General features: G+C 38.9%; 1 protein-coding gene across 30 annotated transcripts in view; it reads left to right on the forward strand.

Moving 5' to 3' along the window:
• The first annotated feature begins 1,210 nt into the window (after nt 1–1,210).
• Nucleotides 1,211–27,801, forward strand: part of LOC148845963 (rab GTPase-activating protein 22-like) — a 119,930-nt gene continuing 93,339 nt past the window's right edge. For 11 of the 30 annotated variants that reach the window (XM_088953150.1, XM_088953152.1, XM_088953154.1 and 8 more), the window contains exons 1-4: nt 1,215–1,503; nt 1,841–1,991; nt 20,123–20,221; nt 21,453–21,556. In XM_088953150.1, the coding sequence (XP_088809276.1) occupies nt 1,872–1,991; nt 20,123–20,221; nt 21,453–21,556 (323 nt within the window). In that variant the 5' untranslated portion in view covers nt 1,215–1,503; nt 1,841–1,871. Of the gene's footprint in view, nt 1,504–1,840; nt 1,992–12,713; nt 12,797–20,122; nt 20,222–21,452; nt 21,557–27,801 lie in introns of those variants that run through there. The other 19 variants (XM_088953161.1, XM_088953163.1, XM_088953160.1 and 16 more) reach the window with 9 other exon arrangements.

Below are 27,801 nucleotides of genomic sequence, written 5' to 3' on the forward strand. Positions count from 1 at the left end.
TTCAACCTAGTAAGCAAGTCGTAGGTTGTACACTTTAATTATGTGCAAACTTTTGAAAGCCATAACTTTGCACTTCTATGTCCGATTGGGGTTATCTATTTTTTTTCAGTAACTTTTCAAGATCTATATGTCCCAAGGGCCTTAGGTGCCTTGCCTTGCTATTTTTGTGAAAAACCCATTTTTTTGGCCCCAATTTGCAAATTTTAATATTTTTATAAATAAAAAATTAAAACTCAATTAAAAACATAAATAAATGTAACATAATACATATATTATATGTAATTAATATGTGTAAAATATAATTATATTATTTATTGATAAAATATATATTTTTACACAGAGCGGTTTGACACGTTTGACCTTGATAGTTGAACCGGTAACCTATAACCTGAAGGCAAAAATGAATATCATACTTATTATTGTTTAATATGCCAAATATATGATATTAAAAACGTACCCAATTTTTTTATTTTATTATTTAATTGTGGCAACATGGATTGGCTCATTTGGCCCAAATTGTTTAATTTCTTACCACCACCTAGATGAAAACACTATTTTTTCCAGGTAGATTTTAAAAGTACAAGTTTTTATGTTATTGAAATTATTAATTTATTATGTATGGATTTAATTGTGGAATTTAATGATGAGAAGAAACAAAAAATCCTTAAATATATGATTCAATGAAGGTGAATGCAAATTAATACCTTAAACATTGGATTTAATGTGAGACAATTGAATGCATTGAATATCCTAAAATTACCTCTTTTCAACTCATTTAATATTCATAACCAATTATCCTATTTGCCCTCATTTTTAACCAATAAATTTAAATACAAAGAGGTAAATTTTATCCTCATAAAATTCTATAAATATTCTTTAGGCTATTCCTACTTTTAAAAGTGATATAGATAATATATAAAATTTTCAAATAAATAATTACGGGCTTCGCTGTGCCAAGCTTGAAATATTGGGCTTAGGCCGAGCCAGAAATTTGTGGGCCCGGAATTTTCATGCTGGGCCAGGACGAAAATGATCTGCCTAAAAGTCCAACTTTGTTTTCTCTGCACTCTGTTATGATCCTTGGTTGACCGTTTTCTTTTTTTTTTTTTTGACGAGGGACGATTAGTCGATTACCGAATAAAATCAAGGGAGACAACGACCAACAGAAAAATGTATATTGCGCACCTGTGCGCACTGCTCACAGTAACTCCCAAAGATGTTGGATTCTGGCGCGCCGTGCGCACTATGTGTATTGCAGAAAAAAGTATTAAATAAAATAATAATAATAATAATAATAATAATAATAATAATAATGAAATGAAAAAGGTGCCCGACTTGTGTTTTCCTTATGTCTGAAGATTATTATTTTCTCATTTCTATAATTATTATTTCAAAATTAAAAAAAGAAAAACTCTAGCCAGATTGAAACGATCTTTGTAAATGGCGACGGAGCTTGGAAAATTCTATCTGTACCATACATTTCCAAATCTCCATCATTTTCAGGTTAGTTCATGTTGTTATTATTTATTTCTTTTTTATCGATTCTTTTAGAACTTCAAATCGATTATGTTCATTCAAGAACTTTGAATGGATTTTAGCTTTCCTGAATTTTCTTTCGAATTTTGGATTTGATCGACTTCGGATCCATGAAGCCTATCCTGTTTCCAATTCCGAATGAGTTGCAGCATCCAGTGATCATAGAATTAATTTGATTCTCGAAATTTCATTTCATTGAAAATTTGGTTTTTGTTAGGCTGAATGTGGAAATAGGATGTCTGTGACATTTTTTTTTTCTTTTTCTGAACCTCTGTTTTGAATCGATTGGTTCGATCGGCTTCAGAAGGTGATGATGTGAGAGGAGGAAATTCGTGATGTCTTTCGACGAGGAGGACAAGCAATGGACTTGTGGCAAAGTTGGTGTGGTCAATTTGCAATGTGTAAGTTCCATTGTTCACGATATTCGGGAGCCTTGCCTCCATTCCCCTACAAAGGTCAGTTGAATTACAATTGCACTGAAACAGACTGAAACGATGCGTCTTTTGCATTTTTTCCTTTTCTTTGAGGGCGCATCTTAATTTGAATTTAAATTTTGAGTAGTTTTTCCATAGATCAACACCTCAATCATAAAATGCAGGTTGTTAGTTTACCTGATTTTGATTGTTGGGATGCTCTAATCAGTAGTATGAGCCATTCCCAGTGAGAGCAAATTGTTCTTGGTTTACAATTAACCACTATAAATTAGTGAATAACTTACGGTTTTATTTGAAAAACTTTTACATATATTATGAGCCAATCTGTTGCTAAAAGAATCATTGTCTGTCGATGGATAACCCAAAGTTTTGTTAGGAAGACTAAAAACTATATAATATAAAACTTTCACCAAAGATATTTATTATGTGACAGATGCATCTTGAATTATAGTTGAAGTCTGAATGAAATCTTGTTTTATCCTGGTATTAGAGGAACCAACTGCATGGAAACTCTGCCTCAATTGTAGCAGAAATATTGTCTTTTCACTTTGTGCATTTTTCCAGACTTTGACATGATTTATTTTTCTCTTACAAGTTGAAGTTGAAGGGGCTAGAAGGGTTAATAATATATGACTCAAATGAAAGTGCCACAAAATAAAAGACTCTTAACAGGACTATCATTAAAATTCATGGAAACAGTAGGAAGAAAAGCCACTGATCTGGCATCATCATCTAGGATGTACAGGCAATTGGCCATACAACCTTTAGCAATTGTTCTCTCTGAAGTCGAATCTTGAAAGACACAAGAATTTGAAGAGAAAGTTACCCTATAATTCAAAGATTGGGTCAGCTACTAATTGAAAGCAAATTAATCGGCAACTTTGGCACATGAAGGACATGGGTGAATACAAGTCCAGAAGAAAGGGATACAATTCCTTGATTAGTGATGGAAGAAAGAGACCAATTTGCTAGTCTCACCTTATCTCTCATTGACAATAATTTATAAGAACAAAACAAGTTGGGCTTTATTGTGATTGGAAGCCCCAAAGTCAATTATCCAGGGATCCCTAGGGACAGGAGTAGCATGGAAAGCAATAGCTAGGTTACTTGAGCTTGTTGCAAACAAGGTGGAGGGATTAGAAGTATTTCCCTCAAGCTGATGGATTGCCCTAGAAAATTGTTCAAGAAGGGAATTGATATGGTCCTCCTTCAGCCTAGAACTCTAACTAGGTACAGTGGGAATCTTAGAGGTCTACTCATCATGGTTAGGTGTGCTAGTCACAACATTGGCCGAACCACTCTTCTTTCCTGGTTGCCATTAATATTGTCCATAATCTAATACAAACATGATAGGAGGAAGCATATTGAAGTGGACCAAAACTTTCTTAGGGAGAGAGATGCCTCTCAAGAAGTGTGTCTACCTTATGTTGCCTCTGATATAAAACTTGTTGGCCTCTTCACCAAAGCAGTTACTAAAGACAAGATGGAGACAAATTTACACAAGTTGGAAATGACCAATATCTATTCCCGACATGAGGGGGAGTGTACAGATACAATCGAGTGCTGTGGTCCCCACTTCTTATCTAAACAATAAATAATCAAGAACTACCACTATAGATTACATAATTTGTCTAAAACCTCAACACTCCCCCTCAAGTTGGGAGTAAATGTCACACATTCCCATCTTGCATATATTGTGTTCAAGCTTATTCTTTGCAACCCCTTTGGTGAAGACATCAGCCAATTGTAGTTTAGAGGAGATATAAGGCAAGCAGTCTTCTCCAGTTGTCACCCTTTCTCTTATGAAGTGTCTATCAACGTCAATGTGATTGGTCTTCATGCTGAATTGGATTGTGTGCAATATTGATTGCAGCTTGGTTGTTACAATATAACATCATGTGCTCCTCATCTTTTATTTTAATCTCACTCATTAGAGATCTCAATCAAAGTAGTTCTGAAACACCATGAGTTATAGATCTATATTCAGCCTCTGCACTTGATCTAGCCACAACTAACTGTTTTTTACTCTTCCACGAGACCAAGCTTCCTCCCACAAAGGTGCATACCCCTGATGTAGATCTCCTGTCATCTAAGCAACCTGCCCAATCTGCATCTGTGTAGGACTCCAGCTTTAAATTTTCATGGTCTGAGAAAAGAATCCCTCTGCCAAGATGCTTCTTCAGGTAGGCAAGTATCCTCTCAATGGCTTCCCAATGCTGAACCCGAGGAGCATGCATATACTGACTCACAAGACTAACAACTTAGGTGATTTCTGGACGTGTCATACATAAATACAGTAGCTGGCCTACTATCCTCTGATATCTTCCTACATCCTTAACCAACTCACCATCCAAAGCATTAATTCTATGATTTGGATCAATAGGAGTATCAACTGGTTTAGTTCCTAGCTTCCTAGTCTCATGTAGTAAATCCAATACATACTTCCTCTGAGAGATGAAAATCCCATACTTGGATCTTGCAACCTCAATCCTCAGAAAGTATTTCAGTTCACCTAGATCCTTGATCTCAAACTCTTATTGTACTAACTTCTTGAGTGCATTAATCTCCTTCAGATCATTTCCTGTAACAACTATATCATCTACATATACAATCAATACTAACAAGAGTGCCTCTCTCCTTTTTACAAAGAGAGTATGGTCGGATTGAGTCTGTATGTACCCAAAACGGATAAGTGCTCCTCTGAACTTGTCAAACCATGCCCTAGGTGACTGTTTCAAACCATTTAGTGATTTCTTCAACCTGCAAATTTTTCCCTTACCAACATTCTCATAAAAACCAACTGGAGTGTCCATATATTCCTCCTCTTGCAAATCACCATTAAGGAAATCATTTTTAGCATCAAGCTGGAATAGAGGCCATGAATAGGTGCTGATAGGGACAAGAGAATCCGAACTAAGCTCATCTTAGCAACCGGTGCAAAAGTCTCCAGGTAACCAATAACATAGGTCTATGTATAACCTTTTGCAACCAACCTTGCCTTATACCTCTCTATGCTACCATCGACCCTGTACTTCACAATGAACACCCATTTGCATCCAACTATCTCTTTGTCTATAGGAAGATCAACTATTTCCCATGTATGATTTTTAAGCAAGGATTCCATTTCTTCTTGCATAGTTAGTTTCCACTCAGGTTTGGAGAGAGACTCATTGACATTCTTGGGTATAGACATAGAATCCAAGGAAGAAAGGAAAGCACAATAGGAGGGTGATAAGGCATTGTAGGAGAGATGGTGTGAAATGCAATGGGCTATACACTTTATCTTCCCTTTGTGGAGTGCAATGGGAAGATCAAGATCAGAGGGATCAGCTACCACAATAATGTTAGGTACAAAAACATCATTATTAGGGGAAATAGCAGGCTTAGGCTCAAGGGAAATACTTGGAACTGTATCAGCTGAACCTGGGATGGACTAATGGAGAGTGGTATAGGTTCTTCTATCTGAGCATGTGTGGAGTCAACCCTCTTCTAGTGGCACTGATAGACTTGTGAGGCTGGTTGTAGTGGATCAGGCAATGGGACTATAGTTGCTAATTGTGGAATAGGCAGATCAGATGAAGGAAGAAATGACACCGGAAGAGGGACAAGTTGTGAGTTCTCCTCCCCAAAACACTCCCCCTGAGGAGAACCACCCAAGAAAAAGAAAGTAGACTCAAAAAAGGTAACATCCATAGTAACAAACCTACTCCCTGACACTGGATCATAACAACAATACCCCTTTTGCTTTTGAGCATACCCAAGGAAAACACATTTCTTAGCCTTAGGATCAAATTTCTTGTGATGAGGACCAAGAATGTGAACAAAGGAAACACCCAAAAACTCTCAAAGGTATGAAATGTCTCCCCATCTAGAAAAATCAAGTTGAAAGGTGCCTTAAATCCAAAAGTGCATGAAGGAACACAGTTAATCAGATACACGGTTGTGAGAATTGCATCCCCCTAAAAGAGAATAGGAACTAAGGTACGCACCATAAGGCTCCTTGCCACCTCCACAATATGTCTATTCTTCCTCTCTGCTACCCCATTCTGTTGCGGTGTGTATGCACAACTACTCTGATGAATCACACCATGCTCCAAAATGTATTAGGACAAGTCCTTCTCAAAGTATTCTCTAGCATCATCTGATCTGAAGACTTTAGTCCTCACTCCAAATTGTGTGAGACCATCTGGTAGAACTGTCACACCAAAATAGGTACTTCATCACATGATCTCCTAAGATATATCTGTAGAGATAACTGATAGGCTATTAGTGTGTGTGGGGTTCCAACCCCACATTTTATAATTGCTGTTTATCTTTTTATTTTTCAGTTAGAATAGTTGGGCTGGTTGGGCCTTGTTTGTCTTTCTTTTATTTTTAAGTAAGGGTATTAAGGTAACTAGTCATTGTAATAGATTACAATATAAATAAGACTGAGTGGGTGGCTAGAAACATAATTCAGCCGAACCCTTTCTTTTTCTTCCTCTTTTCTTCCTCTCTCTTCTCTCTTCTATTTGTGACCTTTTTTTCTCTCTTCTTTTTCTACTGAATTAAACCAGAAAACATCTTTCAAGTTGGTATCAGAGCCAAAACTATGGCAGTTTAGGGCTCTCATGTGAGCCTAATCCAGTCAGCAGCATGAGAAGTTACTGAATCTGAAGTTTTGCATCTTCTCCTGATTCTTGGAGGATCACTAGAGTTTCAAATTGTGCCCAAGGGGTTACATGACCTTTGGAGAGTGCCCGGTGACCAGGAAGGATCAGAGAAGTCAGGTAAGTCAAAGATTAGGGCTTAATCTGAAGATTAAAGGTGGTGATCAAATTCTTTCTGAAAAAGAACTCACCCTTATTGAGATCGACCTTAAAAGGAGCAGTTTTTAACCTTCTGGAAGCAGCGGTTAATAAAATTCTGTCTCCCTTGCCATTTCTTTAGGGTTTTTGACAGTTTTCTGATTTAATTCAGCAGTTTTCTGATATTTCTGTTAGCTTCTCTAAGGTTTTTTTGAAATCCCACGGTTAGTTCTTGCTCCCACATCTTTTCTGTGACTGTGGTTGGTTCTTGGGCAACTACAGTAATCAGATTTTGATTTCTGGGTGTTTCTTGTCGACTGAGGAGTGTTTCTTGGAAGTTATTAATAACCTGAAATTGATTTCTGGGTAATACTTCTTGACTGAGGAGTGTTTCTTTGTGGTGATTCTCGGCTGTGAGTGTTTTTCTGATTCAGCTGAGACTTTTTACATAAAAGAAGCTTCTTTTGTATAAAAGAAGGAGCTCAAGCTTTCTTTGATCAAAGTAGTGACTGTTAACATCTTCTTTAAAATGTGGAAGGTTGGAAGTGAATTTGAGACTCAAGGGGAAGCTATTTTGGGGGCTGGAAGCATGACTGAAAGTTCTTTTCAGATTACAAATATTAGGTTTGATGGAACAAATTACTTGGAGTGGGCACAATCAGCCATGATGGCTATTGGAGGTAGAGGTAAATTAGGCTGTGACTAGGGATGTAAAGAAACCAGCCAAAGAAGACACACATCACTTGCCAAATGGGTTCAAGAGAACTATTTGATGATGACATGGCTATGCAATTCAATGCACCCCACATTAGCCGAAATTATTTATGGGCAAAAACGGCTAAGGAAATCTGGGATAATATGAAAGAGACCTACTCCCAACCCCTTAATGTTGCTAGGGCTTATGAACTGAAATGTGAAGTAAATAATCTCAAGCAGGGGAGAAGCCAGTCTCCATTTACTTTGCTACCTTGAAATTTCTGTGGCATGAAATCGACCATTTGGAAACCATTGAATGGGAGAGTCAGAGAGATGCAACTACTTATAGCAAGCTGATTGAAACAAATAGAGTTTTTGAATTCCTAGCAGGTCTGAATTCAGAATTTAACATAGTAAGACAGCAACTACTTACTAGGGATAGTGTGACCTTGTCTCAGGCTTATTCACTAGTGCACAAGAGTAGGAGAAAAGTGATGTTACATGTTCAGCCCATGGAATCTGCCCTAGCAACAACAAAATAGAAATTTGGGAGAGATCAGGAAAAGGAAATAAAGAAGGAAGATAAAAAGGAGATGTTTTGTGATCATTGTAGGAGATGTTTTGTGATCATTGTAAGAAGCCCAAGCATACTAGGGACACTTGTTGGAAGTTGTATCCTCATCTTGTTCTAGCTAAACTCAGAAATAAGAAAAGAAGTGCTAATATGGCAGTCAACACTAACAATGCATCGTCTTCCAATACAAGAACCACATCTCTAGATGCCTTAGCTACTGTCTGGGCTGCCTTGACACAATTAGAGAATGAAGCTGGTATTTCTGGGTCATCATCTCAGTCTTCAGCTGCCACTCCTGCCAATCCTACTTCAGCTTTTTCTTCCTCAGGTACAAGAGCTACAACATATCACACTTCATCCCCAGGTAACACTAGACCCTTCTAGGTAATAGATTCAGGTGCTTCTGACCATATGACTAATTTATCCACCTTGTTTACCACCTACTGTTTATCCTATGGCATAGACAAAGTATCTATTGCTGATGGCTCTCTTGTTCCTATATTTGGCAAGGGAGACATCAGACTGTCTGATGCCATATCTTTGTCCTCAGTTTTGCATGTCCCTAAGCTTAGTGCTAACTTGTTTCAGTTAGTAGTATTACTAAGAATCAAAACTGTTCAGTGACTCTTTTTCCTAACCGTTGTGTTTTTCAGGATCTGGAAACGAGGAAGGTGATTGGGATTGCTCGTGAGACAAATGGAGTTTACTTGCTTGAGCATCCACAGGGGAAGGAGAGTGAAGTTGGGAGATTGTTTGTTTCTCAGTCTTGGGGTCAGATTATGCTTTGGCATAGTAGATTAGTTCATTTGTCTTTTGGGTCTTTGAAGAGTCTGTTTCCAAGTTGGTTTAAGTCAGTCTAAGTGTCTGGTTTGAGGTGTGAAAGCTGTGAACTTGCAAAACATTGTAGGTCAACTTATTCTTTGAGCAATAAAAGAAGTAATCTTCATTTTGAAATTGTGCATACTGATGTTTGGGGGCCATATCATACTCTTATGGGGGGGGTGTACAAATACTTCTTGTTTTTTGTTGATGATTATACCCGTTTCTCATGGATTTACCTTATGCACTCTCGAGATGAGGTCCCTTCACTGATCCAAGCTTTCCATCAGATGGTATTGACCCAATTTGAAATCAAGATCAAAATTCTCAGATCAGATAATGCCAAGGAGTACTTTGCAAAACCCTTGGCATCATATCTCGTAGATCATGAAGTTATTCATCAGAACACTTGTCCCCGTACACCTTAGTAGAATGGGATTGTTGAGAGAAAAAATAGACATATATTTGGAAGTAACCATAAGCATTATGCTCAACTCTAATGTTCCCATACGCTTCTAGGGGAATGTAATCCATATTGTTGTTTACCTTATTAACCGAATTCCTTCACGGGTTTTAGACATGAAAACACCATTCAACCTTCTGTATCCAAACAAGGACTTGTTCATTATTCCCCTTAAAACCTTTGGGTGTACTTGTTTTGTTCAAATCCTGGGACCTCATTACTCCAAATTTGATCCCAAAGCTGCTAAATGTATTTTCCTTGGGTATGCACAAAATCAAAAGGGGTATTGCTGTTATGAGGCTATTTCGGGAAGGCGTTTTGTGTCCATGGATGTCACCTTTTTTGAGGATATGCCCTACTATCATAGGGCTTCTCCTCAGGGGGAGAGTCGCGAGGAAGGGATTTCAGCCCTAGAAGTTCCATTACCTATCCCGGTTATGGAGGGGGAGTGCCGTGAAGAGGGTTGTCAGAAATGCAGGGAGTTGAGAGTGTATCGAAGACAGTGGTGGAGGTAGGTTGATTCTCATTCTCAGCAGTCCAAGCTGATCCCAACACCTCCTACAGCTTCAGATCCAAGCGTTATACCCACTGTTGAGCCACTGTTGCAAACACTTTGCCTTACACTATTGAGCCTCAGCCTCTTCCTTCAGATGACGTTGATCTCCCAATTGCAATTCGTAAAGGGAAGCGTCGTTGTATTTCATCTACTGCTCATCGTATCTCTCAGTTTCTTTCCTATGATTGTCTCTCAGAATCCTACATATCATTCTTGGCATCTATTGTTACCATTCCTATACCCATAACAGTGCAAGAAGCTATTTTGATACCTGAATGGAAAGAAGCAATGAAAATAGAGATGGATGCACTTTTTAAGAACAACACTTGGGAACTAGTTGACCAATCTAAGAGGAAGAAACCTGTTGGATGCAGATGGGTGTTTATAGTGAAATGTAATGCTGATGGCTCTGTAGAGAGATATAAAGCCAGATTGGTTGCAAAGGGCTTCACACAAATTTATGGCATGGACTATATGGAAACCTTTGCACCAGTTGCCAAAATGAACACCATCAGGGTCCTACTATCTATAACTGCAAACTTCTCTTGGCCACTATTTTAGATGGACGTCAAGAATGCTTTTCTAAACAAAGATTTGCAGGAGGTGGTGTACATGGAGTTACCTCTCGGCTTTTACAGTACAAAAGCAAGAAAGAAAGTTTGTCGACTAAAGAAGGCTTTATATGGACTGACACAATCTCCAAGAGCTTAGTTTGATAAGTTTAGACTAGCATTGGAAAAGTTCGATAAAATGCAGGCTCAATTAGATCACACTCTCTTCTTTGAGAAGATAGACTCCTCTTTGACCTTACTTGCTGTCTATGTGGATGAAATTGTGGTGACTGGAAGTGATATTAGTGAGATAGATGCTCTTAAGCAGAATCTTTACAAAGAATTTGGAGTAAAGGACTTGGGAGAACTGCGCTATTTCCTGGGAATTGAGGTAGCTCGATCTAAGCATGGCATTTTCATCGCTCAAAGAAAGTATGTCCTTGACTTATTGGAAGAAACTAGAAAGTGAGTAAAGCTTGCTGACACACCCATTGAGTTGAACCATAAAATAAGTGCAGAAGGTGGAGAACCTCTTGAGGACAGGGCTATGTATCAAAGGTTGGTTGGGAAACTTCTTTATCTCTGCCTAACACGACTAGACATTTCATGTGTTGTCAGTGTTGTCATTCAGTACATGCATTCTCCTAGGACCACTCACCTTCTTGCGGTAGAAAGTGTCGGTAAAGTAAGAAAGATAGGATTTGATTGATTAAGAGATTTGAATAAATTTAGGAAGGATTAGATTTGAATAATTTTAGGAAAGTCATATCCTAGGATTAAGGGACAGGTTCAATCAATCCCTGATTGCGAGAGATTCTAGGGGCCTGCCTTTCCTATCTTTTCTTATTTAAGTTGTATGCTCAACATGTTTTTATTATCAATAAAGAAAATTCTCTTTTCTCTCTCCCTCTATATTTCGCCACATGGTATCAGAGCTTTAGGGTTCGATCATGAATTTTAAGGCCGCCATGGTTGGCTCTGGTTCAGCCTCTTCGGAAGCTACCAGCGGTGTGATGTCTTCGGAGGGAGGTATTCAGTCAGCAGCTATTTCTCTTTCTGAGAATTCTCTTCAAATTACCATTCACAAATTGAATGTCCGTGCGGTTGGTGATTGACGACAAAGGGAAACTCGTCTATTTGAACGGCGAAGTGAAACCGCTAGCCACTGATGATCCAAAGTACAGGCAGTGGCATTCTGAAAATTCAATGGTTACTGCCTGGTTGATCAACTCCATGGATCCGGTGGTTGGAAAATCATTCATGTTCCTGTCGACAGCTCGCGATGTGTGGGAAGCTGTTAGGGAAACCTATTCGGATTTGGACAATCATTCACAACTGTTCGAATTGAATACCCAAATGTGGAAGATGCAGCAAGGTGAACATGAAGTAACAACTTATTATAATGAAATGATGGCTGTTTGGCAGGAGTTGGATTTATTTGAAGAAGAAGAATGGGAAAGTCCGAGTGACAGTGCTCGATACAAAAAGAAGATAGAAAGAGGCTGGGTATTTGTTTTCTTGGCTGGTTTGAATAAAGAACTCGATGAGGTTCGGAGACGTATCTTAGGGCGAAAGCCCTTGCCGACTATAAGACAAGTTTTTTCAGAAGTTCGTAGAGAAGAAGCACGATGACAAGTGATGTTGAAGAACGTTAGTGAAACAAAAACAGAGAATGAAGGGTCTGCTCTTGTGGCCCGAGGTGCAGACTTAGAAGGAGACAAATGAGGAGGAAAGTAGAGGCCTTGGTGTGATCATTGTAGAAAGCCATGGCATACTCAAGAAACCTGCTAGAAGCTGCACGGGAAACCGGCGGGTTGGAAGAAAAAATCAGGCAGTGACAACAAGTCAGGGGGAGATGTCCGTGTGTTTCAAGTAAGCAATTCGGATCCAGGGCAGCAATCATCCTCAGAGTCTCTTCCTTTCACAAAGGAACAAATAGAGCACTTATATAAAATGTTTCAATCTCAACCGTTAGGAAATTCTAACCCATCCTGTTCTCTAGCTCAGTCAGGTAATTTTTTCACTGCAGCCATTGCTTGTACCAAATCTAATGGCTCCTGGATATTAGATTCAGGTTCCATTTCACTACACCCTGTGCTGGGAATCAAAAGGTTAAAATTGTAGATGGTTCCTTTGCTACTGTTGTTGGGAAAGGAACAATGTCTATTTCTCCTTCTCTAAACCTTAAAGATGTTCTGCATGTTCCTAACCTATCATACAATCTCTTGTCTGTCAGTAAACTAACCCTTGATCATAACTGTCGAGTTAATTTTTGGTTTTCTCGTTGTGAATTTCAGGGTTTAACCTCGGGGGAGATGATTGGTGGTGCTAAATAGGATGGTGGCCTCTACCTCTTTAATAAAGGATCAACCTTTGGAAGGCAAGACCGACAAACTTGTTTCAGTTCTATCTCTGTTTCTAGTGACAGTGAAATTTTGTTATGGCATTATCGATTAGGACATCCTAGCTTTCAATATTTAAAGCATCTATTTCCCAAGTTATTCATGAATAAAAATCATTCAGTTTTTCAGTGTGAATCTTGCGAATTAGCAAAACATCATCGTGCTGTTTTTCCGTCTCAACCATATAAAAAATCAAAACTATTTACCATGATTCACAGTGATATTTGGGGTCCTTCTGGAGTGACAACTCTTTCTAGAAAATGTTGGTTCATTACTTTTATTGATGATCATACTAGGGTCACTTGGGTTTTCCTTTTAAAAGAGAAATCTGATACTGAAACTGTGTTTAAAAATTTCTACAACATGGTTCAAACACAATTTCAGACTCATATTAAAATTTTTCGAAGTGATAATGGAAATGAATTTTTTAACAATGTGTTAGGAAATTTTTTTGCTAAGAAAGGAATTATACACCAAAGTTCGTGTAATAATACACCTCAACAAAATGGGGTGGCTGAAAGGAAAAACAAACATCTCCTTGAAGTTGTTAGAGCTCTAAGTTTTAAAACTAAGTTTCCTAACTATCTTTGGGGAGAAGCTGTTTTAACAGCCACTTATTTGATTAACAGACTTCCTACACGAATTTTCGGTTTTAAAACACCCATATAAGTTTTCACTGACTGTTTTCCAAACTCTCGGCTAGTGACAAAAATTCCCTTAAAAATTTTTGGAAATGTGGCCTTTGTCCATAACCATGATCCCAAACGTTCAAAACTTGACCCAAAAGCACATAAATGTATTTTTGTAGGCTATCCCACTAATCAGAGAGGTTACAAATGCTTTGGTCCAGTTTTGAAAAAGATGTTTGTGTCTATGGATGTCACCTTCTTTGAAGGAACCTCGTACTACAACAACTCCCATCTTCAGGGGGAGAGCAACACTAGTAAAGATGGTTTTTTAGATAGTTCTGATTTAATGTTTGAATTTGTCCATAATGATGTTCCTCACAACCGGTCACCGAAAGAAAGTGAAGCAGAAAATACAAAATTAGTGGAAACAAATGAATTAAATATTGAAAATGTTGAGTCTACCAATGAACAACCTTTGGTAATGCCATCTCAAAATGAAAAAGCTGAAACAACAGAGATGCGTGCGAAACAGTATAAAGGGCTTGTATATTCAAGGGAATATCTAGCACAGAAAAGGAGAGGCACTAGTCCGCAACATCAACAAAAATCTGATTAGAGGTTGGATCATGAAATTCATGATAATTCTTTAAAGATTCCTGAAAATATTCCTCCAGGTAATTCTGATTCTTCTAGTTAGCTTGATCTTCCCATTGCTCTTAGGAAAGGTGTTAGGTCTTGTACAAAACATCCTTTGTCAAATTTTGTATCTTACAAAAATATTTCACCTTCATATTGTGCCTTTATTTCACAAGTGTCTAGTGTATCCATTCCTAACAGTATCCAAGAGACTCTAAATGTTCCTGAGTGGAAATAAGCTATTTTTGAGGAGGTGAGAGCTTTGGAAAAGAATGCTACTTGGGAGAAAGTGGATCTGTCGGATGAAAAGACAGTTGTTGGTTGTAAATGGGTGTTTACTCTGAAGTACAACTTAGATGGATCATTGGAGAGATACAAGGCTCGCCTAGTAGCTATACTCAGACATATGGAGTCGACTACTCTGAGACCTTTTCTCCAGTGGTGAAGCTAAATACAGTTCGAGTACTCTTATTTGTTACGGCTAATCTTGACTGGCCACTAAATCAGATGGATGTGAAGAATGCTTTTTTGAATGGAGACTTTGAGGAAGAAGTATATATATGGAGCCTCCACCTGGTTTCACTGAGAAGTTTGGAACTAAGGTATGCAAGCTAAAAAAGTCTCTATATGGACTTAAACAGTCTCCCAGAGCCTAGTTTGAAAGATTCGCAAGGTTCGCTAAAAGTCAAGGATATAGTCAAGGACAGTCTGATCATACTCTTTTCACAAAGAGATCCACCAAAGACAAGGTTTCGATTTTGATTGTCTACATTGATGACATAATCTTGACTAGAGATGATATTGAAGAGATGAGAAAATTGAAGCAGAGCTTAGCCAAGGAATTCGAGATTAAAGACTTAGGCCAGCTAAGGTACTTTCTTGGAATGGAAGTGGCAAGATCAAAGAAGGGCATTGTGGTTTCGCAACGAAAGTATATTCTAGAACTCTTGAAAGAAATTGGAATGAGTAGTTGCAAACCTTTAGACACTCCAATAGAAGTTAATGCTAAGCTTGGAGAAGTTAAAGATGGGGTTCCAATAGATACGGGTAGATACCAAAGGCTGGTTGGAAGATTGATTTACTTGTCACATACACGTCCTGATATTGCCTTCGCTGTGAGCATGGTGAGTCAATTCATGCACTCCCCATATGAAGAACATCTTGAAGTTGTGTATTGAATACTTAAGTATCTAAACGGCACACCAGGAAAAGGACTCTTTGTCAAGAAAAATGAGAAGAAAGGGGCTGAGGTGTATACAGATGCGGATTGGGCAGGTTTGATTACTGATAGAAGGTCAACTTCGGGGTACTGCACATTTCTTTGGGGCAATTTAGTTGCTTGGAGAAGCAAGAAGCAAAGTGTAGTTGCTAGAAGTAGTGTTGAGGCTGAATTCAGATCAATGGCTCAAGGAGTGTGTGAGGTTCTTTGGCTAAAGAGGGTTCTAGCGGATCTTAAGAGACTAGTGAGTTTTCCTATGAAATTGTATTGTGATAACAAGGCAGCTATCGGCATTGCTCATAATCCGGTTCTACATGACAGGACTAAACATGTTGAGATTGACAGACACTTTATAAAGGAGAAGCTTGAAGAAGGAATAATTTGCACTCCATTTTTGCCAACCACGCAGCAAGTTGCAGATGTCTTGACTAAGGGCTTATTGAGACAGCCATTTGAGCTTCAAGTTAGCAAGTTGGGCATGATAGATATCTTTGCACCAACTTGAGGGGGAGTGTCGGTAAAGTAAGAAAGATAGGATTTGATTGATTAAGAGATTTGAATAAATTTAGGAAGGATTAGATTTGAACAATTTTAGGACAGTCATATCCTAGGATTAAGGGAAAGATTCATTCAATCCCTAATTGCGAGAGATTCTAAGGGTTTGCCTTTCCTATCTTTTCTTATTTAAGTTGTATGCTCAACATGTTTTTATTATCAATAAAGAAAATTCTCTTTTCTCTCTCCCTCTATATTTTGCCACAGAAAGGATACTTGCTTATTTGAAGAGATGCACAGGGAGAGGCATACTTTTCAAGAACAGTGGACACATGAAGATAGAGGTGTATACAAATTCTGATTGGGCTGGATCCATTGATGACAGAAGATCTATCTCTGGGTATTGTGCATTTGTAGGGGGGAACCTTGTTTCTTGGAGAAGCAAGAAACAAAATGTTGTTGCTCGCTCCAGTGCTGAAGCTGAATGCAGGTCCATGGCCAATGCTGTTGTAGAAGTGTTATGCCTGAAATCTTTGCTAGATGAACTTGGAATTGACTATGAGAAACCTCTAATGTTGTATTGTGATAATCAAGCAACAAATAACATTTCCCATACCCCAATATAGCATGACAAGACTAAACATATCGAGGTGAACAAACATTTTATCTGAGAGCGAGTTGCATCTCAAGAAGTGTCTTCCCTGTGTTACCTCTGACATGCAACTAGCTGATCTCTTTACTAATGCAGTCACAAAATTCAGGTTGGAGACAGGTTTACGCAAGTTGGGTATGACAAATATATACTCCCAACTTGAGGGGGAGTGTAGAGATAACTAATAGACTATTAGTGTGTGGGGGGTTCCAACCCCACATTTTATAATTGTTGTTTATCTTTTTATTTTTCAGTTAGAATAGTTGAGCCGGTTGGGCCTTGTTTGTCTTTCTTTTATTTTTAAGTAAGGGTATTAAGGTAACTAGTCATTGTAATAGATTACAATATAAATAAGGCTAAGTGTGTGGCTAGAAACATAATTCAGCCGAACCCTTTCTTTTTCTTCCTCTTCTCTTCCTCTCTCTTCTCTCTTCTATTCGTAACCTTTTTTTTCTCTCTTCTTTTTCTACTAACTTAAACCAGAAAACATCTATTTTCTGGTTTAATTCTTTCAAGTATATCCAAAAATACCGTGTATGATCATCCATAAACATGAGAAAATAACGGTAACCACCCATGGAAGAAATGTGGTAAGGACCCCATACATCAGTATGAACAATATCAAAAGCAAAGGAACTTCTTTTATTACTTGGTTTAAAAGAATGTCTACAATGCTTTCCCAATTGATAGCTTTAACATTCCAAACTAGACAACTGAACAAACTAAAACAACTTTGGAAACAAAAACCTCAATGAAATGAAAGAAAAATGACCCAAACGATTATGCCAGAACATAATCTGACTCACCGACTCTGATCCACTACTACTGCTGCTACTAACATAATGGCTCTGATGTCTCGGAATCTCATCCAGAAGGTAAAATCCATTCACCTCACGACCACTCCCAATTGTCCTTTTGATTCCAGATCCTACAAAACACAATTACTAGGAAGACAGGTCACTGAGCAGTTCAAATTTTTTATCAAAGTGCTTACTAAAAGAAGATTAATGTGGAGTTTAGGGACATGTAAGAGAGAGGATAAAGTAATGTCATTGGTCAACTTTAACCGTCCCTTTCCCAACAATGGGAATATGGGAACCATCTGTTATAGAGACTCTATCTCTACCAGAGCACAATTGGTAAGAACTAAAGAGGGTAGATACATTGGTCATGTGCTCAGATTTTCTTGTCTATAATCCAAGAAGGTACCTCCTTACCTAAGGTAGATACATGATTTGCAATTGCATATGAGCTACCTATATGGGCAAAGGAAGTAGTATGGTTGGCTCCTGCACTGTTCTACCCATTTGAAGAACTAAATCTGGCTGAATCCTTCTTACTCATAAGCTGTCCATACTTTTCCAATTCAATCCTCATTGTTGCTGCTGCAATGGACTCCAGATCAGCCTGGGAGAAGGGTCTTGAAGGGTCTCCTATAATTGCCACATTTGCATTTCCCTTCTTATTCTTGATCGGAGCTGGTATGAGATGAGGGTAAAGCTTCCAACAGGTGTCTTTGGTATGTTTAGTATTCTTTCAATAGTTACACACCAAGTCCTTCTTGTCCTCCTTCCTAGCCTCACTACTCCCCCTGTCTCCATTTGGCTTAGATTTAACTGTACTAACCATAGCTGACTGATCAATCCCAGGTTGTCTTATCATGACATGCCTCCTTCTCTCCTCCCTAGAGACAAAAGCATAAGCTTGAGAAAGAGTCACACTTTCTCTAGAAAGGAGATGTTGCTTGGCAATGTCGAATTCAGGGTTCAGCCCAGCCGAGAACTCAGAAACCCTATTCTTTTCTACCAACCGCTGATAGGTTGTTGTATCCTTCATACTCTCCCAAACCATAGTTTCTAAGTGGTCGATCTCCTGCAAAGAATTTTCAGCATGGAGAAATAGGTGGCAAGAGGTCTATCTCCCTTTTTTGTACTAATCACCCGATTCCTTAATTGATAGGCTCTAGCTACATTTTGTTTTTGAGAATAGGTTTTAGTCACTCCATCCCAAGTCTCCTTTGCAGTATTAGCACACAAAAAAGTTTTACCAATGTGAGGTAACATAGAGTTACATAGCCAGGTCATCACCATGTAATTCTCCTCTACCCACTAAAAGGGATCTGTATCAAGTTTCTTCTCCTCCCCAGTGGTGCACCCTAGTTTCCCACGAGCACCAATGGCCATCTTGGCTGATTGTGCCCATTCTAGATAATTTGTACCATCAAACTTCATTGTAGTAATAATTCCAAACCCAAAAATATCACTACTACCTTCAACACCTAGACCCATGTTATCGGTGGACTTCTACTCAGTACTCCAAGATCAAATCGATCTCACACACAAAGGTAACAAACCTTTTCGGAACAAGAAAACACTATCCGAGGAGAAATCTCTCTCCTCCCATTGTCACCTACCAGAGAAAAAAGTGAATCAGCCACTCCAAAAGGCCTAGAAAATTCTAGAAGCCTAACCTGACTAGGACTCTTCCCCACACTCCAGTTCTTCCTGATTTTGATGCCAAAACATAGATCACCCGATGATTAGATCACACCAAAAAATCCAAGAACTGGGCAATCTGAAGTAGATCGATCATCCCTTTATCTCCTCATGCAATTGGCTGATCTAGGACTGCATGGAAAAAACTTCAAGAAACCCTGGCCGAGCTCTGATACCAAGTAGAAAGGTGCTGAAATAAAGATTTATAAAAGAAAAGAATATTTCTTGAAGAAGAAGAAGAGAAGAAAAGAGAAAAGGAAGAGAAGAGATTTGAGAGAGAAAAGAGAGCAATAATGCTGGCCGTCCTCTTCAGTAATATTTATAGTCTAAAATACTAAAGAGTACAAAGGCCAAGATGCCCTTATAGGGCGGCTAACACATAAAGCAGCATAAAACAATTAAAATAACTGCTCAAAAAGGACCCAACGAGAGTGCTGTGGTCCCCACTTCTTATCTAAAAACAATAAATAATAAAAAACTACCAGTATAGACTACACAATTTGTCTAAAACCTCAACAAAAAGTAGTCCTCCCTCCCAAAGATCCTCTTCTATTTTTATTCTACTATGCCATTCTTTTGAATCATTCAATCGTCCATCTTCTCTGTGGAACTGAACCAGCTCATGGTAGGAATTGAAGGGTGTTTCAGTTCTGAATCCTCTAATCTTTTTTATCATGCCTTTGAGATCTAACAACATTAGATGTCATCTAGAAGCTGCTGAGTTAACAAGGGATCTGTTGCCCAAGTATTTCAAGTACTGTAACTTCTCCAGTTTGTCAATGCCCTCCTTGGAAAATAAAATGTCTTTCGAAGAGATGCTTGTGAAGTGTGCTCAAAAGACACTCATGAATATTTGGCAGATGTGATGCACTGACTTTTAAAATATGCTGACGTGGATGGGCACCATTTTTGCTTGTTATAACAATTTTCAGAGTACAAGAAAAGGAAAAATAAAAAAAAAACAACAGAAGAAAGATAAGTACCCTCTAAAGAAGCAAAGTGCTTTTGACATGGATAACATTTTTTGGTATGTATATGCTAAATTCCCTGTACTGCTTTCCACTGGATGGACATAATATTTTGTGCAGCCATAGTCCAAGTCATGTTCTTTATTTATGCATTTTGATGTTCTTAGTTATATAGTCATAAAACTTTCTACCATCTTTTTTGTTTTGCAGATTAACAAAATGCTCAAGCCAGACAAGTGGCAAGCAATTTTCGATAGCGATGGGAGAGTTTATGGGTTTCAGAAAGCACTTAAGTTGATTGTTTTGGGGGTGAGTTCTTTAACTCCAAGTTCAATTCCTTCAATAAATATCAAACTTTGTCAGTTACATTCTTTGCGATAGTTTCTTTTTGATTCCTTCATTTTTCTTTGTACTAATTATGTTCATTATTAATAAATTCTATTGACCTATTACCATTCAAAAGAAATAAAAAACCAAAGAAGAGTAAGTTACCAACCTAACATTATTAACATAAGGATTAAATAACAAAGTAATTGGAAAAGACTTCATTACACATTACAGCTAGCTTCCTATGAGTTTCAATCTAGTCTCAACACACAGTCCCAACAAACCCAACAAACCAGTGCAGCCATGCATTTGGAACATCTCCCTCATCCTACAAGATAGTAGAAATTTAAAATGAGCAATCAAAGTAAAATGTTGACAAAACATCCAAGTTTCATGAATGACTGGAACTTCTAATGCAAGATTCAATGGAGGTCATCCTCATATGGACTACCCACTGGGTTGCCCTAAGCTTCAAATGTAGAGTGGTTAGTGTTTTAAAATACTTGTTGAAAGTTGGGATCTGGGGAATTAACTTTGGAGGCCTAAAGACCTTATGATACACTCTTTTTTTTTAAGAACAATAATTTAAATGAGAAAAGTAATCTATTTTATAGGAAACAAATACATGTTTAACCATCAAGTAAATAGATAAAATCTAGGCACAGAATGTGTATGTGACTTGATTTTAGATTTTTCTTTATTTACATTTTGAAAATAGTATTATGTTTAATCAATGTAAGTTGCAAATTTCAGTTCCAAAAAGTAGTTACAAAGAATATTATATTTTCTTCCTACAAAACATTCAACTCCTATTAGAGAATCTGTTAATTTGGAATAGATCCTCAAGATGGTTTCCTAAACAACCTAAGCATTTCTTGATTCAGTCTTGTGATGAAAAGTCTAATTTGATTAGCCTATTAGATGCACATCTTTAATATAAGGCAGCTTGCAAGGCATGGACCTTATACATTGGAGTTGATGCATTTTTTGAGCCTTGCTGCAAGGTATTAGTTATATACATTTTGAATTGATGTCATTTAACAACTCTTTTGTTGCTTTACATCATTTTCATATACAAAATCTTTGTTTGTCCAAGATGAGATTTTTTTAACCATTATGTTCTATGAGTGAGTCATCTTATATTATTTTAGTTGTAGTAGAGAATTGTAGTCTTTGTTTTAATTGGTATGCACTTTATCTTCTGCATGGTCAGGGTGTAGATCCATCTATAAGGGCAGAAGTTTGGGAATTTCTTCTAGGTTGTTATTCACTGGACAGCACTGCAGAGTACAGAAGGCAACTGAGAATGGCCAGGAGGTTGAAAGTCTCTTAACTTTCCACCAAATCTCTCATCTGATGAAATTGCTACTGAGTACTCATTTAGTCATATTTTTCAATTTTTGGCTACTTCCATATGAAAATGTGTATCATCATTCATCATATGATTGGTTGTCTCATTATTATAGAGTTTGTAGTCATTATAAACACTAAACATTCCACCGCATCATTTTACTGTTTTCTTATTGTTGTAATACATAATGTACTTGCCATGGGTATTATTGTCCATTCACCATCTTTTACCCTCTTAATATAAATAAGAGAGTGGGCCCATCCACTCTCATTACATTCTCTCTATTCTTGTCTGTTTTATTCCTCTTATTTTTTTTTGTTCCCTAACTGATTTATTGCCGAAAACATGGTATCAGAGTAAAACCTGCTTTAGATCAGTAATTTTTTCTTCCTCTCTTCTCCTAAATCTTCCCTTTTATGTTCTTCTCTGAATGGAAGAAGCAAGAACACTTCTGGACTGATCTCGAGAAACCTTGATTGGGAGTGGTCTCTTTTGATGGAGTTTTCTATCATCCCTTGTTACAGGGTTTATTTCTGATTCTTGAAAGGTTTACCATTGATGTAACAGGTCTGTATACATATCTCTTCGATTTGTATGATCTATTATGGTGTGCAGTACCTGTGTTGAAATTCTTTTGGGTTTGTATGAACCTGTTGAGTGGCCCGGTTTGTCTTTAGTTTGCTTTTATTTAATTAGGAAGTTGTTGGGCCTTAGGCCCATTAGTTTTTTATTTTTTAAAGTTGTGACTACTCAGTTTTAGTAGCCGCCCTATTAAGGGCATCTTTGTAATATCTCATCTTTAAGTTAAATATAAATATAATGAGGGGCTGGCGGCTAGGGTTAAGTTTCTCATAATCCTAGTTGACCTCCTACTCTTTTCTTCTCCTTCCCTCTCTACTGCTGAAATCTTCATCTTCCTCCTCTTTCTTTCACAAGAAGCTTGACCGAATCAGCAAATAGTGATTTCTACTTGGTATCAGAGCAGGTTGAAGGTTCTTGAAGTTGTTCTCTCATGCAGCCCTAGATCGGCCGACTGCATGGTGATTTAAGAGGCTGATCGAAGCTCTTAGGTAAGCTTAGTTTTTGGATTTTCTTGATGGATTGGTGTGCCCTGTAGCTGGTCTAGGGTTTCTGATCAGAATCAGGAAAAACTAGAGAAAAGGGGAAGAGTCATGTTTTTGCTGGACTCTTCAATTTTGACCTAGGAAGAGGAGCCCTAGTTTTTTAGGGTTCCTTGGAGTTTTTTGTAAGGGGCGATTCAAGTCCCACGTGGTTTGGAGGCTTCTAAAGAGGGCGGTTGTCTTTTCTCTCTCTTCTCCCATCCTACAGAAAAGGAATCTTTTGTGGGAAGAAAGCCTAGGACACCAAGAAAGTGTTGTTGGTTCCAAAAGGTGTCTTGTTTGATCTTGCTGCAATTTTTAGTTATTTTCTTTACCTTTTTTGAGAAGCATGGAGGGCCACAAAGTTGAAAATAAGCCCGGGAGTGAAATAAGACCAGTGGGAGGGGGTGCTGGAGACCCCTTCGGGGCTGGAATCATTACTACAATTAGGTTGGATGGTGCAAACTACTTGGAATGGTCACAATCTGCAAAGACGGCCATTGGGGCTCGTGGAAAATTAGGGTATATCACTGGTGAAGAGGTGAAACCCGAAACTAGCAACTCCCGGTGGGTGCGGGAAAATTATATGGTGATGACTTGGTTGTGTAATTCCATGTTGCTACATATAAGTAAAAATTTCTTATGGGCAAATACTGCTAAGGGGATATGGGATGGGGTTACAGAAACCTATTCACAAAGGGAGAATGTTGCTAGGGCTTATTAACTGAGAAATCAGATTATTGCTACAAGGCAGGGAGATAGATTTGTTGCAGCCTATTTTTCAGCCCTTAAGACCCTGTGGCAAGAGATTGACCATTTGGAGACCTTTGCTTGGGAAACCACCAAGGATGCAGCTACCTATCAAAGACATTTAGAGAAGTATAGGGTGTTTGAATTCCTTGCTGGCCTTAACCCTGAGTATGATATTGCACGACAACATCTTCTTTCCAAGGATAGTGTCACTCTCTCCCAAGCATATGCTTTTGTGTCAGGGGAGGAGTGCAGGAGGAATGTGATGATGAAAATCCAAATTTCTGATCAGTCTGCCATGGAAAGTGCTGTGAAACCTAAACAAAGTGGCGGTGAAATCAAGAAGGAAGACAAAAGAAACTTGGTTTGTGACTACTGTGAGAAGCCTAAACATACAAGAGATACTTGCTGGAAGCTTCACCCATGTTGGAATAATGTTAGAATAACTTAGTTGCAGTTGTTAGAGCCTGTTTGTCCAAATTAAAATGTTTTTTATTTCGTTTTTTATTTCTATTATGTCTGTTATTGTACTCAGGGGCACAAGGGTCTTTTCCCTTGTTATTTTCTGTCGCCCTATATATATTAAATAAACACTGGCGCCGCCAGTACTGTTGCATTGCAAACCCTCTCTTTTCTCCTCTCTTCTCTTCTCTTCTCTTCTCTTCTCTCCTCTTTCACCTATCTCTGGCCGGCTACACTGTCAAGATGGTATCAGAGCAGGAATACTGATTAAAAGAGAGCAGACCGATCAACCCTACTGTCAAGAGAAGATCGATCAACCCAAAGAATAGGTCGAACAGACTAGCAGAAAGGAAATCTGATTCTGGACTACAGAATAGCTACGACTGGTACAGTTCTCCCTCTAATTTTCTCCTCTTTACTCTCCTTGATCATGGGCCGAGTGAAAACCCTATGAATCTGGGGTGGCTGAATGCTATCGAACCTGTGTAACCCTAGTTGTCTTGGATCGTGTGATCCTGTTGGTGTGTTAAGACACTTGTAGGTCAATGCTGACCTGTCTTCTCAATGGTTTGAGTTGACCATAAGCAAGAAGGATCTCTCCTGCTGATTAGTGGCTGTTAGCCATTCTAGAATTCTGATAGGCAGGTCTGAAACTGCCGAATATTACCTCAGTTTTGTCCAGAATTTGGTACGGTTTGTGCACAATCTGGTTGGTAAACCCTAGTGTGTGGGTGTGAACTGAGTGGAACATTGCTTTGTGGAGTAAGGAGGGGTCCTAAATCCGGTGTGTGGGATTGAGTAACTGCTTGACCATGTCGACTGAGAATTCTGCTACTTCAGAAATCTCAGGGAGCCACAATGGAGTGAGTGGGGGAATGGATATGAGCTTTCCCATGGCTGTCATTCCCTTTGATGGTCTGAATTACCTTGAGTGGTCTAGGGGGATAAAACTCTACATCACTGCTAGGGGGCGAATAGGATACATCAATGGGAGAGTAAGGGAACCGAAGTATGGAAGTGCTGAGCATGATAGGTGGGACCAAGAGAACAGTATGGTGATGTCTTGGCTCTTGGATTCAATGCTGCCACAAGTAAGGAAGACCTTTATGTGGGCTGAAACTACTTGTGAGATATGGGAACAAGCGAAGTCCACTTATTCAGAACAGAGACACTATGCCAAGATATATCAACTACAAGCTGAATCTTCTACTTGCAAGCAGGGGGAGAGGAGTCTCTCGATGTACTATTCTGATTTGACATCAATATGGAAAGAACTTGATCACTATCAGAACGTGAATTGGAAGTGTGATGAAGATGCAAAAGCCTATAAGTCACTTGTATCACAGCAACGCGTGTTTGCCTTTCTCCTAGGGCTGAATCAGTCATATGAGTCCATCAGGGTACAGATCTTGGGTAGTAAAGACTTGCCATCAGTTCAAGAGGTGTATGCCTTGGTGCAGTTAGAATAAAGTAGAAGAAGTGTGATGAATGGTGTAGAAAGGGAGTCAGTTTCCCTAGCAGTCCGGGGAAATTCAGATACAAATGTCGGAGGTGGTTTTAAAAGGGGTGACACTCAGAAAAAAACAGAAGATAAAAGCAAGCTTTGGTGCACTCACTGCCAGAAGACACGCCACACTAAAGATACATGCTGGGATCTCCATGGAAAACCTAAATGGGCACAGGATTTGGGTAAGAAGTCAGCACTGGGTCAGGGCAAGAAACCAGGCCAACAGAATCAAAGAAGGTATAACTCAGCTAATCTGGCATCGACAGAGACTAGTCCTTCCGTAACTCAGGAGAGACATCCCGGTTCTGACCCTAAGGAAGATATTATCAATTCTTTCCGTGAACATTTGGAATTGTATGGTAGGACTCTCCGCCAGGTGGATTATGGGCCTACTCCTTCTACCTCATTTGCGTCTACATCAGGTAATGCCACAGCCTTCCATGTGTCATCTCATACTAATGATTCACCTTGGATTATTGACTCCGGAGCCTCAAATCACATGACCGGTAAGTCAAATTTGTTCCAGACATATAACCTTCTCTCTGGGAGAGATAAGGTAAGACTGGCTGATGGTTCTTTTTCTACCATAGCTGGCCGAGGCACCACATCTCTCCCACTTGGCCTTACTCTTCCAAATGTCCTGCATGTTCCGAAATTACCTATCAATTTGTTGTCCATTAGTAGTACTACTCACTCTTTGAACTGCTCAGTCACCTTTTTTCCATCTTCATGTGTGTTTCAGGATTTGACCTCGGGGAAGACGATTGGTAGAGGAAGCATGGTGGATGGTCTTTACGTGTTGGAGAATAATGCTGGTCTAGTGGCGACTGAGTCCACAAGTTCGTCGAGTGAGAGTTAGGCCTATTTATGTCATAGTTGTTTAGGTCATCTTTCTTTTGTGTCGTTAAAAGTTATGTTCCCAAAGTTGTTTGGATCCTTGTTAGTGAGTCAGTTACAGTGTCAAACTTGTCAGTTGAGTAAGCATTGTAGAAGCTCTTTACCTTTAAGAAATAAAAGATCTGAATTTCCCTTTCATATTGTTTATTCTGATGTTTGGGGCCCTGTTACTCTACCTACTGCGGCTGGCTATAAGTATTTTGTTACGCTGATTGATGATTATTCTCGATACACTTGGGTTTATCCTATGCGATCTCGAGATGAAGTGCCACAAATTGTGAAAGATTTCCAATGCATGGTGTTCACTCAGTTCCAAATGGAAATTCATATTTTCCAGTCGGACAATGCAAAGAAATATTTCCATAGTGATCTCACGAAGTTCTTTAATTCGAGTGGGTCACTTCAGCGAAGCTCTTGTGCCAGGACACCCCAACAAAATGGTGTGGCTGAACGAAAAAATCGTCATCTACTCGAAGTTGCTCGTGGCTTGCTGATTCATATGAATGTGCCAAAACAGTTCTGGATGGATGCAGTATTGTGTGCGACATATCATCAATCGCATGCCCTCTCGGCTACTAGAGTATAAGGCTCCACATCAGCTCCTGTTCCCTACAGGCCTTGATTGATTTTGGCTACACTCAAACTCAAACTCAATCCGATTACACTCAAACTCAAACCAAAACAGTTCAGAAAGGCCTTGATTGATTTTGGCTACACTCAAACTCAATCCGATTACACTTTGTTTGTGAAGCGCAAGGGATCTTTGGTGTCAATCCTAATTGTTTATGTGGATGATATTGTTGCCACTGGGAATGATTTGAGTAAGATTGATAGTCTGAAGAGGAACCTACATAAGGAATTTGAAATTAAGGATCTTGGAGAACTGAGATACTTCTTAGGCATTGAAGTTGCAAGACTGAAACATGGAATTTTTATTTCTCAAAGGAAGTATGTCTTGTACCTTCTTCAAGAGACAGGGAAGCTTGGAACAAAGGCAATTAGCTCCCCTATTGATCAGAACCATAAAATCAGTGCAACAGAAGGTGAGCCAGTAAAGGACATTGGGAGATATTAGAGACTTGTGGGTCGGCTGCTATACTTGTGTATGACAAGACCAAACATCTCCTATGCAGTGAGTGTAGTAAGTCAATACATGCATGCCCCACGAGTCCAGCATTTGGTGGCAGTTGACAGGATCCTTGCTTATCTGAAGGGACACCCAGGCAGAGGCATGTTGTTTACTGATCATGGACAGTTGAAACTAGAGGCTTATACAGATGCCGATTGGGCAGGATGCCTTGATGACAGGAGATTAACTTCAGGAGTGTGCACCCTAGTTGGGGGTAACCTAGTCTCATGGAAGAGTAAGAAACAAACAGTGGTTGCAAGATCAAGTGCTGAAGCCGAATACAGGGCCATGGTGCATGGAGTTTCAGAACTTCTCTGGATCCGTTCTCTGTTAGAAGAAATTGGTGTACAGGCAGAAGAACCCATG

This window comes from Nelumbo lutea, chromosome 7 (assembly GCF_056320005.1).
Source record: "Nelumbo lutea isolate HS-2025 chromosome 7, American lotus-T2T, whole genome shotgun sequence".
Classification (NCBI taxonomy): domain Eukaryota; kingdom Viridiplantae; phylum Streptophyta; class Magnoliopsida; order Proteales; family Nelumbonaceae; genus Nelumbo; species Nelumbo lutea.